Genomic DNA, 17,062 nt, shown 5'->3' on the forward strand with positions numbered 1-17,062 from the left:
CTCCTTGTTCGTTATTGCATTTTTACAGTCTTTCCATCGTAAATGACAAAAAAGAAGAACATGATTAAAATTAAGGGCACACACAGACTTCCTGATCCTATTCGAAGTTTAGGGACTTTTAAATAGATCTTCATTTGGTCTATCTAAGGCAGTGGTTCCCAACCTTGGGTCCCCAGATGTTCTTGGACTACAACTCCCAAAATTCTGGCTAGCATAAGTCATGGTGAAGGTTTCTGGGAGTTTTAGTCCAAGAACATTTGGGGACTCAAGGTTGGGAATCCCTGCTCTGGACCAGTTATTTTCAAACCAGAGTCCCCAGATGTTCTTGGACTGGAATTCCCAAAAGCCTTCACCTTTCGGGGAGTTGTAATCCAAGAACATCTGGGGATCCTAGTTTGGGAACCACTGGTCTAGAGGGACACATGCCCCCATGTGACTCCATAGGATGCTAACCAGCTTGAAATTCTCTTCTGGACTTGTACTGGAATGGCAAAAGAGCTGTAATTTTTTGAAGGTTTTGCACGAACATATGAGGAACTTAAGAGATATAAGCGAATTTAAACAGAAGACTAGTTTTGAGACGGTTAACTTCATGGGGTTGCAAAACCAGTCTCCTTTAAAATATGCTTCTAAAACAAAAAGGAAAAGGGAACCAGTTTATGCTATTTGTATCTTCTCCAACTCAATTTGTGGCCTGGACACAAACCGATTTGTAAATTTGCTTCACTCCTCTTTGGAAACTAACTGTAGGCCTTCTCGATCCAGACCTCACACAAATGGGTCCAGATCCGACCAAGTGAGCTCATAATTTGAGATTTCTCCTGAGCCGCTGCCATCCTGATTAAAGCAGAAATGCGAAAAATATAAATACAGACGAATCCAAAGTCCACAGAAATACGTATACTAAAAACCATTAAACAGTCAGAGGTATTAAAATTTCATCTAAAAAATTTGCATTCTCCACCTCCTTGGAACCACTTTTTCTGAAAATCCAACGTGGCTAAAATATAAATAAATGCAAATGTCATTATGAGCAAACATAAATCAAATAAAACAGGGCCAGCCATTGTGTTTTTCTTGCTTTGCTATTACAGTGACCTGGGAGTAAATCAGTAAAGGGTATACTTGTGTGTTTATGGTGGCCCTGTAGGGAAAATTTTAGAATCCTAGAAACATGGAGTTGGAAGGCACCTTGAAGGCCATCAAGTCCAACCCCCTTGCTCAATGCAGGAATCCAAATAAAAATAGGGGTGGTTATTTTTCTCTGGAGCGTTCACCATCTCTTGAGGTCATTGGTTCTGTTGTCACACTGCTCTAGCAGTTAAGATGTTTTTCCTGATATTCAACTGAAATCTGGTTTCCTGTAACTTGAGCCCATTACTACATGTCCTGCACTCTGGGATGATCGAGAACATATCCTGCCCTTCCATTGTAGGACAGCCTTTCAAGTCTTTGAAAAGGGCTGTCTTATCTCCCCTCAGCCTTATTTTCTCAAGGCTAAACATGCCCAGTTCTTCTAGTCTTTCCTCCTAGGAATTGGTTTCCTGTCCTCTGATCCTCCTTGTTGCCCTCCTCTGAACTTGCTCCAGTTTGTTGGCATCCTTCTTAAAGTATGGTGTCCACCCCTGCATTTTGAGATCCTTCAGGGCTGAGAAATCAAGGCAGGGTTTTTTTGGGGGGGGGGAATTAACCAAGGGGTAATTTTGAAAAATAGCCATAATTTGGACTTACACCACGGCAAGTCATGGCAGTCTGGGCTTTTTGATATTCTTTTCATTGATGATGCCAAGGTATAGAGATGGTTTCTTAGGGCAAATGATCAACCGCTTTGCCTGGGATCTACCTTCTCCCTGAGCACAGGTAATTGGGTCCCCTTGCGCTGAACTGCTGAGTGTGTGAAAGAAAATAGTAGAAAGAATGCAAGTGAATAAGGGAACTGTCCAGCATTTAGATGAGGCAAAACGGAAATCATGGCAGGTCAGACCTTTTCTAACTTGGGATCAGGGTGATATTCCTCCCTTTCTGCTCTTGAACTAATTTATGGAGAAAATAAATAAAGAGTGAGAGAGTGTTCATGGAAAAAACTGCATCCATGTTTACATGGTTGTATGCATGAGAAGGAGAGAGTGATCACCTCCGTGTGATGGAGGAATTGTACACATGTGTTTATCAATACTATATCTGACTCTTGACACTGGCCCTCATCTCTGGTACTACCGGCCATCAGATGTTGAGTCTTCTGCCTCCCAAACCACATGGGCCACCATTGACCACTGGAGCAGGGGTGGAATGTGGAGCTCAGTGGTTTAAGGTATCCGGCTGTGGAGCCAGAGGTTGGGTGTTCAATTCTCTACTGTGCCTCTTTGACAGGAGCTGAATTTGATGATCTATAATGTCCCTTCTTGCTCTGCGGTTCTAAGATGATTATTGATCATTGCATCCTAGGCCCATAGGCCATTTATAAGCGGAGGCTGGTTACCAAAAATTCATTGCATCCAAAGACACACACACACACACACACACACACACACACACACACACACACACAAATACACCCCTGCAGAATTGAAGGCTTGTTCATCTGACCATAATCTCCTAATGCAGTGCTCCCAACCTTGGGTCTCCAGATGTTCTTGGACTAAAACTCCCAGGAACCTTCACACTGGCTATGTTGGATAGGATTTCTGGGAGTTCTAGTCCAAGAACATCCAGGGACACAAGGTTGGGAACCACTGGAGTCGTGTTTGTGACCTGACGCTGGAGACACCCGAGACCTTCAATCTGTGAAGGATCATGGCCTTTCTGCAGAGTCAAGCCAGCATGCATGAAGCTCGGGAAGACAACTTTTTTGATTGCAACACCCAAGATCCCCTATCTTTGTTTGCAATAGGGAACTTTTTGAGCCCCTGGGTTTAGAAATGTCTTTCTGGAGTTTCCCCTGGAAGTAAAACCAAGAGTTATGCCAGATTGAGTAACAGTTGCACGGGGAAAGGAGAAAGTGCTGAGACACTCGAGTTGCTTTCACGAGGAAGTCCCGCGAAATCAGCGCAGGTTGTTCCGAAGCCCGCCAGCTTTTGGGAACACGCCTTCCCCCCCCCCCCGAGAACATCTGCCTGCAAAAGAAGGTTCTGGGAAATTTCTTGCAGGATTTGCGCAAACCATCCAGGAAACCCAAACCAACCAACCACCACCCCCATAACCGAACCCACTTCTCCCCAGCTGTGGTAAGGATTGGATGTGAAACTGCTGACCCAGCGTGAAGGGAGGGAAGGCAAGAAAGGAGAAGTAGCCGCCTGTTTCCTTTCGCCACCAAAAAGCGAAATATGGACGGAACGGACATTGGCTGACTCTTGTGTGTGTTGGGGGGGCGGTTTTGTGAGAGGCAAAGCGTGTCCCTGTTGAGCAACCCATCGCCCTGTCTCTGCAGTGCTTCAGTCAAGGCCTCGAGCAGATCCTGCCGTGCTGTTTTACGGTATCGTCAACTGGTTGCAAGGTATGGGAACGCTGTCTACTAGGACCCTTTTCATTCCTTGGGATATGTGTGTGTGTGTGTGTGTGTTGGAGGGAAACTGGCTTCTTGACTAGGAAGCCAGAGGTTTGGAGTTTGATTTCCCCATGATGACTTCTTTAAAGAGGCTGGACTGGATGATCCAGAGAGTGCTTTTTCCAGCTCTGCAGTTCTAAGACAAGAGAAACACATCTGGATGACATCTCTTTGAATCGGTCCCCTAGCTATCTTCCGACTTAGGGCGAGAGATGGAAAGAGCCACACTGAAGACATCCCCCATGCTTGGGAATTTCATGGCTTACAGGGGACTTGACGCCAAGCCCACCAGACAAGAGTGTTGAACTAGAACTCCAAAGATATGGGTTCAAATCCCCGTGCAGCCTGTGAGCAAGCGCCAATTGTAAACTCCTTTTTGAACACCTCATACGCTCACAACTGCTGGATCGCTTTGTGGTTTAGACAGGGGTTGGGAGATCAATTCCTAACTGTGCTTCCTTGGCAGGATCTGGATTCAGTGACCCCTAAAGCCCCTTCAGTCTCCGCAGTTCTAAGATGATTATGATTATTATAAATCGGAAGTGTTGTATAATGACAAGTTGCAAGAGCTGAAGATTGTTTCCTTCTTAGACTACACGTTCCAGAATTCCCCCAGCCAGCATGGCAGTGGGAGTCCCAAAGTTACTAACTATTCTAAACCTTGCTCCCAAATCATTTCAAAGGGTGGGAAAGCTTCCCATGGCATAGAACCTCTCTTTGCATGCTGCGAAAGCAAGGAAAGCCAATTTGAGGGAGGCAGAGATCAAACAGTGGATATATATATAAGGGTTCCGCATGAAATGCATGAACAAGTTCTGAACAGGGCTTAGAATGGAATCATGGCAGGTCTGAAGCACGCTCTGCCGGCTTAAATGCAAGCTTCTCCTCCAATCTCTCTCTCTCTTCCTTAGACTTTCCAGGATGTTAAGCACCAAGGCGGCGATGTGGGCAATGCTGCTGTGGTTATCTGCAGCCTGGCGGGTTAATGCTGCGGAGACCTGTCAGGGACCTACACTTATCCCCGGGATCCCTGGCATGCCAGGACCTCCGGGGACCAATGGCCGAGATGGAGTGGATGGGACGAAGGGCGAAAGAGGTAAGGAGGAAGATGGAGGGAAGGGGCAAGGGGTTCATCCCAAAGGGTCTTCTACAAAGGCACTTGTGCAAGGTGAGCTGCTAAGCACAGCTTTCATGCACAGCTCCCCCCCCCAAAGCTGACCTATGATTTGTTTTGGTGGGGGAGAAGAGGCAAGATGTGGAGGACCCATGGATGCCTCTGTCATGGATCCCCCTATCATAGGATCATGGAATCGTTGACTTGGAAGGGGACCATAAGGCCAACACTTCCAACCCCCTGCTCAAGGCAGGGATCCAAAGCAATGCAGATCTGACAGAGGGTTGTTCACGTTTCTCTGGAATGCCTCCAGCATTGCAGCGCTCGCCATCTCCTGAGGCCATTGGGTTCCCTTGTTGTACTGCTCTAACAGTTAAGAAGTTTTTACTGATATTCAGCCGAAATCTGGGTTCTTGTACCTTGAGCCCGTGACTATAATTGTCCTGCACTTTGGGATGATCAAGAAGAGATCCTTGCCCATCCACCCTTCTGTATGACTATCTTTCAAGTCTCTGCAGAGCCAGAGGTTGGGAGTTCGATTCTCCCCACTGGGCCTCCTTGACAAGGGCAGGACTCAATGGTCCAGAGGGGGGCCCTTCCAGACCTGAAGTTCTGAGATGACGATGATTCCTCCTGCAGGTCCTCCAGGAAAGGTGGAAAACTACAGAGACCTCGGGGAACTGGGTGACCCAGGAGAGCCGGGTTATCCGGGCAAAGTGGGCCCAAGAGGAGGAGCCGGTTCCAAAGGCCCCCCGGGTCCTCCCGGCCCTCGTGGGCCCAAAGGGGATTCCGGCGACTACAAGACCACCCTCAATTCGGCCTTCTCCGCCTTCCGGACCATCTCCATGCTCCCTCGGCGAGGGCAGCCCGTCCGCTTCGACCGCCTGCTCACCAACGTCAACCGGCACTACGAGACCCGCTACGGCCGCTTCACCTGTGAGGCCCCGGGCCTGTATTATTTCACTTACCACGTCAGCTCCCGGGGGAACCTGTGCCTCCACCTGAAGAAGGGCCGAGGCAGCGAACGGGGAGAGAGGGTGGTGGCCTTCTGCGACTTCGTGTACAACACCTTCCAGGTCACCACGGGAGGGGTGGTGTTGCGCCTGGCCCGGGGCGAGTCCGTCTGGCTGGAGCCGACAGAGAAGAACTCCCTGATCGGGGGCTTGGAAGGGGCCGACAGCGTTTTCTCGGGCTTCTTGCTTTTCCCCGATAGCTAAAGAAACCTTCCGGCTCATGTCCAACTCGATAGTAGCAGATGTGGCTGAGCTGATCTCAGAAAGCCCCTGCCCTGGGATGCCATTTTGGCCCCGTTCCGGATCCCGACCCGCCTCTCTCTGACCAAGCCCAGCGCCCAAGGGACACCCATCCCCGTATCCTTCTGAGAAAAAATAAACACCAGTCCAACAGATCTCTGTGCTTTCCTTGAAAACCAATAAAGGACTCCTTTTGCTTTCAACTGCACTGCTGTCGTTTTCACTCCTGCTCAAATCTGGTGGGACTGTGTCACCGCCGATCAAACTGTGATCCTTCCCCATGTGCTAAACTGGTTTCTGAACCAGACGGCGGATGGCGGACATGTCTACTACAGCCCTCATTTCTTCCCTTCAATGCTGGTTGACACCACCAACGGCCATCAGGGGGCAGCAGACGCTTAGCTATTTCTGGCCAGGCTTGCCGGCCAGGGTGGGATGATCCCTTCCCCAGACCTTGTGCAGAAAGTGTTCCAGGAATTCTAAGCGGGTTTGTCATTTCAGTCTCCTTCTCTAAGCACCCTTATGGGGAAGTTTTCTCCTTTTTTTTGTGGGGCTGGGATCCAGGGGGTTGATCTTCAGAAGGCTTTTGAGGGTTTGCCCTCCCCTTATCCAAATTCTCGTGGTTCTTCTTCTTTAAAATAAAAAAGAAATCAGGGGGACACTTCTGGAAACTTTTGGGAACTTTCGGCACGCAACTTTGATCCCAGCTTGGATATTTTAGACTTTTCAGCTGGACTAATAGAGAGAGGATTGAGATGGCAATTTTTGAGAAGGAGGCTATGAAATCTTAACCGAACTCTTGCAGCTTGGTTTGGGGGCCAGTCTTAGCTCTTGCGGCCCCTCTCCCTTTTCCGTAACATCATCTGCAGTTCCACGGTAGGGGAGATGTTCAAGAAGTGGTTAACCACTGTCACCTGCAAATCCATGACGGAGCAAGGATTTGAACCCAGTACTTCTGAGCTTTGACACTACCTCGGCTCTCACGTTCTAACATTTCTGCCATTCTGACAACCTGATGAATGAATGGCCTCTGGAATGTCCTCTCCTGAACAGCTCTGCTGTTGCAAACTTTACCTATGGCTTCCTTTATGAAGTCAGACCATCCTTTGACCTTCCTCTTTTCCTACTGCCTTCAGACTTTGTCTTTTCCAGCTGAATCTAACTCCAACACAAACTGTATAGCAGTAGCAGATGGTGACTCTGGTGTCGAGGGTGAATCCGTGCTGGGTTTTCAGTCCAACTTTAGAAGATGCATGCAAAGTGCTGAATCTTGTCTTTCCTTGTCTAATGATAAAGCTGGTTCTAGAGCAGTAGAGGTCAACCTTGGGATCCTTGACCATTAGATCTACTGGCCAGGATTTCTGGGTGCCGTAGTCCAAGAACATCTGGGGACCTGAGGTTGAGAACCACTACTCTAGAGGAAAGAAGGCGGGGCTAACTGCGGTACTGCAAACCTTTGGTCTCTCCAGCGTGAAGACGGGGATTCGGCAAACGGTTCAAGCGTTTGATCTAGTAAGCAGAAGATGAATGGCTTCAGAAGATGATTCCCACCTTCCATCTGGAGACTCACTGACACATTTACATGGCAGTGACTCCTGTTGGAGATTCCCAGTGTGGTGCTGCAAAGAGAGTGAGGGACTAGAACTCTGGAGGACAGAGTTCGAATCCCTGCTCAGCGAAGGGAACTCGCTCGGCGAGTGGAACTGGTAAAACAACTCGTTAAAAAGCTCACTTACCTTGAAAGCCCTACTGGGGCTGCTGTCAGTCAGCACAAAACACACACAAATCCTATTGACTTCAGTGGGGCGATCCCATCTGATTTATTGTTGCTGTGAGGTTCCATCAAATTACCTCCCGCTTATGGTGGAACTATGAATAAGCCATCTCCAGAATCTCCTGCCCTCAGCCACCCAGCTCAGCTCTTGCAGATTCAAGCCTGTGGCTTCCTTTAGGGAATCAGTTCATCCAATATTTGGTCTTCCTCTTTTCCTGCTGCCTTACACCAGGAACCGGCCCATACTGCCCTGGCAGCTGCAGGATCAGGGCCAGCTGGACCCAGGACTGGCCAGGTGTTTGCAGGATCAGGCCCCTGGCCTGTGTAGTAGCAGCAGCGGCTGTGCCACTCATGAGGCTCACCTGGAAATCTGGAGGGAAGCCCTATTTAAGGAGTGGTTCTCCCTCCTAAAGCTGGTCTCTCCAAGAAAAGTTTTTTTAGTCCGAGGTAGCTCTTGATTTCCCTGCATTCCAGTTCTGAGTTTGGTCTTAAGGTTCAACGTAGACATGGATAAAATGGTATTGTTATCTGCTAATTTCCTCTGATCTCCCTGTCGTGGGGGAGGAGCAAAGAGCGAGAAACTTTGCATGTGGCCCTTTTGAAGCCTTTGGACCTGCTTTGGAATAAGCCATCACTAGATTCTCCACCCAGGCCTGTTTATTTATTCTGCCAATTTGTTGACCAGTCAAGGAGAAAAAAAAAAAGCAAGCAACCAGCTTCAGAACAGAAGTGGTCTGAGTTACGTTGAACCAACCCAGAGGTGGTTGTTATGAAGCTTTTATTGGTGGAATTTCACCACGCCTGCAGGAATGTTCTCTCCTACTAGGTGTGCTGGTCCTCTCTTGTGCTACCAGCCACCGGAGTGACTCAATCTCTCTGAGATGCTTCTTCAGAATTTCACACTCTGGTGTGTAAGGGTGTTTGTTCTAAACATGGGCCCTGGAGTTCCTTGTTCTTTTGGGTGGGCTGAATGAATGAAAAAGGGGTCCTTTGGGGTGGGAGCTGACGTCTGTGTCACAGGGAGCAGGAAGATCCAAACCAGTTGTCTTCTTTTTTTTTCCCTTCTACAGGCAGAGCACTAGTCAGGCAAGGAGGGGTTAATTTCTAGGACAGTGCTTCTCGCTTTCTGTCATAGGCACACTCACTCATATACACACACACACAAACACACACCTGCCAGCCAAGCGGCTGCCTTATGAAAAGCCAGCTTTGTGAACCTTGAGGAGCGTCTGTCTCTCTCCGGGAATGACAGCGTCTGTGTGTTCCAGATATTAAATTACTCATAAAATATTTGTCCTGTCTCGGAGGTTGGGCGCGCCAAGCCCTCTCCGAGCCCCCGCCGCCATCTTGCCTCTCACCTCCTGCCCCGGGGTCAATCCTGCCGGCTGGAAAGCGGGCACAAGGAGGAAGAGAAGCGAAGGGCTTGGCCCGAACTAGCCTCAAAAGGGGGCGAGTGGAGGAAGGAGAATGGGGTGGGAGATGTTTGCTGGGGTGACAGGATATGTTCTGCGGGCCCAACTCTGCAAGAAATGCCCGCCTTGCCCGAGGAAAGTGCCCTCTCTGGCTCAGGAGACCTGGAGAACCCGGTTCTGTTTGGCTTCTTCATTCCTTGGGGCTTTGGAGAGAACTGGCCGACATCCTCCCTCAGAGCAGGCTCAACCGGCCAACGCCAGGGCCAGTCACGACAGCCAAGGCCATCTGTGACCTAGAATCTGCCACGGCTGTCAGGGCGGGTTGCGAGGAGGGGGAGACGCTCTCCCCGGGCCGAGGTTACCATGGGGACGGAGGGAGCGCAGCCTGCCTGGCCTGCGTTCAGCTCCAGGCATCACTACCCAGCATGCCTTTCTGTCAGCCCTGACTCCTTCCGCTCTGTTTCTTTCAAGACCTCTCCATCCTCCTGCTTGCTCTTCCTTGCAGAGCAGAAACGACCATCACGGCTTCCCACAGGAGAAGGAAAGGCAGGGCTGGATGTGACCTCCTGCATTCTTCCCGCCTGTCTTGTGTGTGTCAGAAGGAGGGGAGACACTCATACATTTGTTCCAAGACCCCTGTCTGAATCTTGGAGCTATCATCAATAATAACGATTGAGTGCTGTCAAGCCAATTCTGACATATTGAGACCCTTTCCAGATTTTCTAGGTAGAAGTGGATTACCAGTCCCTTCTTCTTCTGGATGTGCTGAGTGACTTTGGCTGTGGAACCAGAGGTTGGGAGTTCAATTCCCCACTCTGCCTCCTGCAAGTAGAACCAGCCTGGGTGGCCTTGGGCCAGCTGCACGGTCCCGGGACACCCCAAGAAGAAAGGCATGGTGAACCACTTTTGAGTACCCTCTACCAGGAAAACCCCCAAAAGGACCACCATAAGTCAGAAATGATTTGATGGCACATGATTATTTGATTATTCTGGGAGTGCTGTGGGACTGTGCAGCTTGCCAAAGGCTACCCAGGCTCTTCTCCACGGAGATATGGTGAGGAATCAAACTCTTCACCTCTGGCTCTGCAGCTGTGTGCATACCTAACTGAGTATCCAGGCAGTGAACACAAAAGCCTGAATAGGGATAGAGCCGGAAGTGTTGACACCCAAGGCTTCGTGGAACACTTGCCCCCACTTTAAGCAGCCTCTTGCCCATGCACAGGTTGGCCACATGTGTCCTCTTTTACAAAGGACAGTCCTCTCTTTGAAGCTTCAACAAGGCATATCCTCAGTTTGAAGGGCTGTTGAATTAAACCTGGCCCTTCTCAAGCAAGAGGCCTTGTACTTTTATTCATATTGTTTTATTTTTTTAAAAAATAAATCAAGCTGCTCAGCAATTTAGCAGCTTACTAAACTGCACTTTCCTGGGGGTGGGGGAGGGGAAGAAATGCTTTGGGATGCCCAAATCCAATCTCCACCTCTGCTGATCAGGGAAATCACACAAACTATGATACAGTTAATCTTGTTGGAAAGTTCGCTGGGAGTTCATGGTTCAGGAATAGCAACGAACCATTAACAAACCACCGTTTTCCTGGTTCATGCCCACCTCCAGTCCTCAAATTTGCAGGGCAAATAAACTGGATGAAATTTACTCGGAGGTAGTTGTGTTCGCCAAAATAAATGAAAACTCTTGTGGTGTGTTCCAGGCCAACAAGATTTATTTGGTGCCAGCTTTTGTAGACGGCCGATCAAGCTCACTTCCCCAGAGTTACATGAAAGAGGCACTGAGGTGCACTCCATAAAAGCACAGGCCAAATAAAACCTTTTTTTAAGGTTTCAGAGGACCCGCTGCTGTTTCCTCTGTGCACAGTTTGACGGGGCAACATCCATAGAATTGAGAATATACGATCCTGGCCATAAAACTTGCCAGCATCTGGAAGATATAAGAAATCATAGGTGCAAGAGTAACGCATGGTTTGGCATGCAACCATTCATCTCTTCAGCTACGGGTGAGGGTCCCATTAGAAGAACTGTTTGGGAAAGGATAGCGCTGGATTTGAATGTGCCTTCTCCTTGAAGGGGACATGGTGGCGCTGCGGGTTAAACCGCAGAAGCCTCTGTGCTGCGAGGTCAGAAGACCAGCAGTCATAAGATCGAATCCACACGACGGAGGGAGCTCCCGTCGCTTGTCCCAGCTCCTGCCAACCTAGCAGTTCGGAAGCCTGTAAATGCGAGTCGATAAATAGGGACCACCTCGATGGGAATGTAACAGCGTTCTGAGTCTAGTCACGCTGGCCACGTGAGCATGGAAACTGTCTACAGACAAACGCTGGCTCTACAGCTTGGAGATGAGCATTGCACCCTAGAGTTGGACATGACTGGACTAAACCTCAAGGGGAACCTTTACTTTCTCCTTGAAAATCTGGCCCAACCCAACCTGGTTTAATGACAAAGTAGCAAAGGAAGGCTTAGACTCATGGAAGCCATCCATTCCAATTCCCTGCTCAAGACAGGACTCCAAATCAAATCCGATTGTTGTCCAATTTTCTCTTGAATGCCTCCAGCCTTGGAATGCTCACCACCTCCTGAGGTATTACTCTAACAGTTAAGATGTTTTTTTCCTGATATCCAGCTTCAGTTTAGCGTTGACCTTACCCACGAGGCTGCTCAGGTAGCAGAATGAAAAGGTAGGCTCGGCGCAGAGCTGGTCAGCATTCCCCGCACCCTTTCAATGAGTTGAATGGTTATTTCCATTTAAATGAACTCATGAGTTCTAAATTGGCCTTGAACTTTATTGCCAATCGGTGTCCTCCTCGGCTTTTTGTTTTTCACTAATACGTATTATCCTTCAGGGCTACCTCCCTAGCTACAGTTCTCTTTGTGATGGAATTTTGCACTAAGCCAGCCAGATAAAAATACACATTATTATCATCACAATCATCATCATTGGCTCCGTAATATTATGAGTGAGAAGGATATTGGGATTCTTGTAGATCAAAAGTTGAATATGAGCCAATTGATGTGGCTGCACAAAAGGCGGAAACTATTTTAAGATGCATTAGCAGAAGTATAGTTTCCAAATCCCAGGAGGTACTAGTTTTCTTCTGTTTGGCACTGGTTCAACCTCATCTTGAGTCCTGTGTCCAGTTCTGGACACCACGCACGAAGAAGGATGACCAACAAACTGGAACAAGTTCAAAGGAAGGCGACAAGGAGGATCAGGGGGCTGGAGACCAAGCCCTCGGAGGAGAGTCTGAAAGAACTAGGCAGGTTTAGCCTTGAGAAGAGAAAACTGAGATGAAATAGGATCGCACTTTCCAAATACAAGAACAGAGGAGGGGGTAGGATGTTTTCTCAATCATTCTAGAGTGCAAGACATGTAATAACTGGAAATGAGATTTAGATTGGGAAAAAACTTCGCAACCGCTAGAGCAGTACGACAATGGAATCCCTGATCTCGGGAGGTGGTGAGCGTTCCAACGCTGGAGATTTTCAAGTGAAAATTGGACAATCCTCTATCCAAACAGCTTAGATTCCTGCCTTGAGCTGGGGTTTGGAGTTGACTGCTTTACAAGCCCCTTCCAACTCCATGAAGTCTATAATACTATGATTCTTCAATAAATAAATAATCAACCCAGCTTCATAGTTTAGAGTTGCTGCTGCTGCTACAGTCAAGAGAGTCATGATGATCTCCAACCTCCGGCTGTTGTTCAACAACAAACAGGAGCGTATATTGTTGGATTGGGGATTATGGGAGTTCTCATTGATAAGACTCCATTTCTCCAACTGGTCTCCCCAGTCTCATTCCCATTCTTGTTGTTATGTGCCATCATGTTGCTTCTGACTTATAATGATTCTATGAATGACCCATTTCCAAAAGGCCTGGTCTTCAACTGCCCTGCCCAACTCTTGCAAACTCAAGCCAATGGCTTCTTTTAGGGAGTCAGCCCATCTCGTATTGGGTCTTCCTCTTTTCCTGCTGCCTTCCGCCTTCTCCAGCATCCTGGTCTCTTCCAGAGACTCCTGCCTTCTCCTGATGTATTCCTTCCCCGGCCGCCTCTCATCCAGAATTTAGACACTAAAGTGACCGGGGTGAGCTAGGGTGGGTGGGTTGGATGGGGGAGAGATTCCCAGATCAATAAACACTGAAAGGGCAACCAAAGCTGCTTTCATACCTCAGGAACAGTGGCGGACTTAAGCTGCCCTCCACTCGGTCCCCTTTCTCCCGAGAGAGGATGGCCTTTTCTCAAAGATGAGGAGACGGGTCCCGGCTGGGCCGTCGCCTCGGCCGCTCTCCTTAAACAAGCTGAACAAACTCGGCCTTTATGGGCACATTCTTTTCTTTCTGGAGGGGGAAGAAAGAAAAGGGAAGAGAAAGCGAGGAGGAATCTGGGGGGGGGGCGTCCCACGGCAGCAGCAGCAGCCCCGAGAGAGAGCCACACAATGGCCTCTGAAGCAATGAAAGGGCTGAGAGCAAATCCTCTTAGGGGCTCACTGTACATGTATTCTTAGCGCCGGCCCATCTGCTGAGAGAGAGTGAGAGAGAGAGAGAGAGTCCCCGGGCGAGGGGGAGCCCCCCAGGCACTGAACGCGGCTCTCCCACCCACACCCACCCCGTCCCACTCCAGCCACGAAAACAAGCATGGCGCATTGAAGGCATTAAAAGGGAGATGAAAAGGAAGAATGGGCCCCATCCCACATCCCTACCCCCCCTCCGCATTGATCCCAGGGGTAAATAATAAATACAGTCCTCCAGAGGGAGATTGGAGAAGGGGGGGCTGTGGGGTTGGCGGGAAACCCCCGCTGGATGCTCCCAGAGAGCCAGAGAGGAGCGGGGGGGAAGGGCTCACAAGCCAGAGGTGGTGTAAATTGCTTTTTGCTGTTTTCTGATGGTGGTGGGATATATATATATAAAGATGTGGCATCTCTTCTCACCTTCTAGCTGTGTGTGTTGTTTGCAAAGCTCCAGACCGAGCAAGACGTCTCAAGCGCCCGAGTGCACCTGTGGCAGGAGGCCAAGGTAAACAGCTTGGCACCCAAGCCATTGCTCGTCATTTGCAAACTGTGTTTCGCAGCGGAGACTTTGCTCCCTTCGTAGGGACCACGCTGGCTTGCAGCATCCCCTGAGAGGTGGTGGTAGGCTTCCCCCCCCCAGTGGAACATGGGTGGCAGCCTAGGGTGGTGGTTCTGGTTTTGGCCTCAAACATGGACAAGCCGGTTCCCATCGTCATCACAGGCTCAAGATACAGGAAACTTGATTTAGCAGGAAAAAAACATCTTAACTGTTAGAGCAGTACGACAATGGGACCAGAGACCTTGGGAAGTGGTGAGTGCTCCAAGGCTGGAGGCCTTCAAGAGAAAACTGGACCACCCTCTGTCTAATCACCTTTGATTTGGATCCCCGCCTGGAGTAGGGGGTTGGACTCCATGGCCTTGGAGTCCCCTTCCAACGCCATGATTCTGTGATCATCTTTGAACTTCAAAGCTGGAAGGGACCCTATAGATCATCAAGTCCAACCCCTGTCAAGAAGGCCCAGTGGGGGAATCGAACTCCCAACCTCTGGCTCTTCAGACAGAGGCCTAAACCACAGAACTAATCAGAATTCTAATCCCCACAGTGAGCCGTGAAATTCACCGAGTGTACTTGAGCCGGATCAACCCACCCCACAAGGCTGTTGTGGGGGCAGTCGAGACCTACACACTCTGCCTTGTGTTGACTTGGAAGAAAGGTGGAATATAAAAATAAATGAATGAGGTAAGCAACCGTTCAAAGTTTTCCCCCTGGAAGTGGCAGTTGTATGCAGGTTTGGAAAGGTTCCAATCTCACAGCTGACCTGCTCTTACACTCACCTCTGGGGGCAGAAAAAAATAATTTACATTCTGCTGTTTTAAAAAAAACAACAACCAGAATCGACCAGAATTTGCAAATGACATCATACTTGGGAATGGAAAGAATGTGAGATTTTTAAGTTCAATACATGCAGACAAAATTAAAGCAAACAGATCTGTCCATCCTGAGCTTTTTTAAGGGTCCTGTTTTGCCGAGGGATTCAGGTTCAGAGGTAACTAGTTAGACAAATATGTTACCTAGGGGATAATGAATTATATAACCAGTCAGTGCGGAGTTATTTTTCTGGTTGTACCAAAGAACGTTTCGGGGAACTTAGGCGTAAAAACGAACAAACTGTTGTTTTCTGAACTGGGAATTTTGACAGGCGTTTTTGAATCTTACGCCATTCTCTTGTCAATCTTCTCTTTTTATATATATATATTGTGCGTTTATAAAGGTTTCCAAGCTGCAATATCAGAATCAGTGCTGGAACAGATAACATTCCCTGATGTGACTACAGCAGTGACATCAATAATGATTCTTCTATTGGGGAAGCTTGAAAATCGTTGAGCTTTTAAGCTCAGAAAATAGCAACTTAAGAGAAAGGATCATGGTGGCATTTTAAATGATGTATATTTTTGGGAAAACCATCAGGAAGCCAGTGGGCCAGATCTTGACCAGCTCACTTTAGAGGGGACTACAACATCCATAATCCCCCAGCTATGAGAACTGCTGAGGGTTGTAGTTCCATAATGTCACTTCTTTTTTTAAAAAATGGCTCTGGCTGGCTTGTCTCATGAAAGCAATGGGTGGGAGAAACAGACCCAGGAATGGAAAGTTACTTTTTAGAAACAATCTGTTCCTCTAATTTGTCAATCTGTTGCCCTTATATATTACAATGACAGAAAAAGCAACATGTGTTGATCCTTACCTTATTTGTTTAAAAATAAAATCTAAGAATTTGGTAAACAAAGGATATAAAACTTTTTTTTTTTGGTCAAAACACCTTAACATGCGTTCTTGAAAAGCGCCTTTGAAAGTAACTAGAAAACATTATTCATTACACTGGAAAAGAAACATTGACTCTCGTTACATTAGTTTAGAAATATAACGTTTTTCCATCCTCCTTCCTCAGAAAAGTCGCTAGCTGCCAGAGTTTGAGAATCTCCCCTCTCTTTTTGTATTACATCTCCCAGAATCCCCAGCCAGCATCGGAGTTGTTGTTTTCATGGGCTGTCAAATTGCCTCTGACTTATGGTGACCCTCTAAATGAGCCATCTGCAAACCGTCCTGTCTTCAGCAACCCTTCTCAGCTCTTGCAAACTCAAGCCTGTGGCTTCCTTTAGTGAGCCGATCCATCTCATCTTTGGGCTTCCTCTTTTCCTGCTGCTTCCCGCCTTTCCCAGTATGATCGTCTTTTGTGGGCAGTCCTGCCTTCCCAAAGTAGGACAGCCTCTGTTTCAACATTTTTGCTGCCGGAGATTGTTCAGGTTTGATTGGATCAAGAGCCCACTGTTTTGTCTTCCTGGTCATCCCGGGTATCCACAAAGCTCTCCTCCAGCACCACATAGGAGCAGCAGTGCAAATGGACAAGATGCCTGAGCTTTGCTCGTTGCAGGTAACAGCTTCATTTGTTGACTCATGGATTCTAAGCATTGACAGATGAAGCAGAGAGGGGTTCAGTAATCTTATGCCCAAAGTTTGCATATATACTCAGAAGTAAGATCCAATGTTGCCATCTGGTTCTACTATTGACGCTGAGAGTTCCTCCAGCACCGTACAGCAATTCTTCCTCCTTAAGCCCCAGGAACAGCACTTCAATGCCATCACACCTTTCAAGCAATCTTCAGCAGTTCCCCTTAAGGATCTGACCCCCTGCCACATCATAAGCGATGATTGTTTCCCAGATCCCCAACTCAAGGAAAATGTCACATCCTTTATGGAAAAGGAGCTAACTCCGGGAAACCTCCTTTGCTGCATTTATCTTGTTTTGCACCCTGAGACAAAAAGCAAAATAAAGCTACTTGCATTTTGTAAGGAGTTTACCTGTAATGAGTATTTTCATTACCACCATGAAATGTTACTACCCTGCACTGGGTGGACAGCCCCTCTCTACCCTGGAACCATTGCTGATC

The 17,062-nt window shown here is 48.2% G+C and overlaps 1 protein-coding gene across 1 annotated transcript; it reads left to right on the forward strand.

Annotated features, from left to right (window-relative positions):
* The first annotated feature begins 3,364 nt into the window (after positions 1-3,364).
* C1QB (complement C1q B chain) lies at positions 3,365-6,114 on the forward strand. The gene is made up of 3 exons (XM_020812385.3): positions 3,365-3,493; positions 4,456-4,640; positions 5,298-6,114. The coding sequence occupies exons 2-3, from the start codon at positions 4,466-4,468 to the stop codon at positions 5,873-5,875; spliced, it is 753 nt and encodes a 250-aa protein (XP_020668044.3). The 5' UTR covers positions 3,365-3,493; positions 4,456-4,465; the 3' UTR covers positions 5,876-6,114.
* Positions 6,115-17,062: the final 10,948 nt, after the last annotated feature.

Source organism: Pogona vitticeps, chromosome 7 (assembly GCF_051106095.1).
Source record: "Pogona vitticeps strain Pit_001003342236 chromosome 7, PviZW2.1, whole genome shotgun sequence".
Classification (NCBI taxonomy): Eukaryota; Metazoa; Chordata; class Lepidosauria; order Squamata; family Agamidae; genus Pogona; species Pogona vitticeps.

Coding starts and splice junctions, on each gene's coding strand:
- C1QB (XM_020812385.3), top strand. CDS start 4,466: ATGTTAAGCACCAAGGCGGCGATGTGGGCAATGCTGCTGTGGTTATCT. Junction 4,641..5,297: donor TGGGACGAAGGGCGAAAGAG/GTAAGGAGGAAG, acceptor TTCCTCCTGCAG/GTCCTCCAGGAAAGGTGGAA.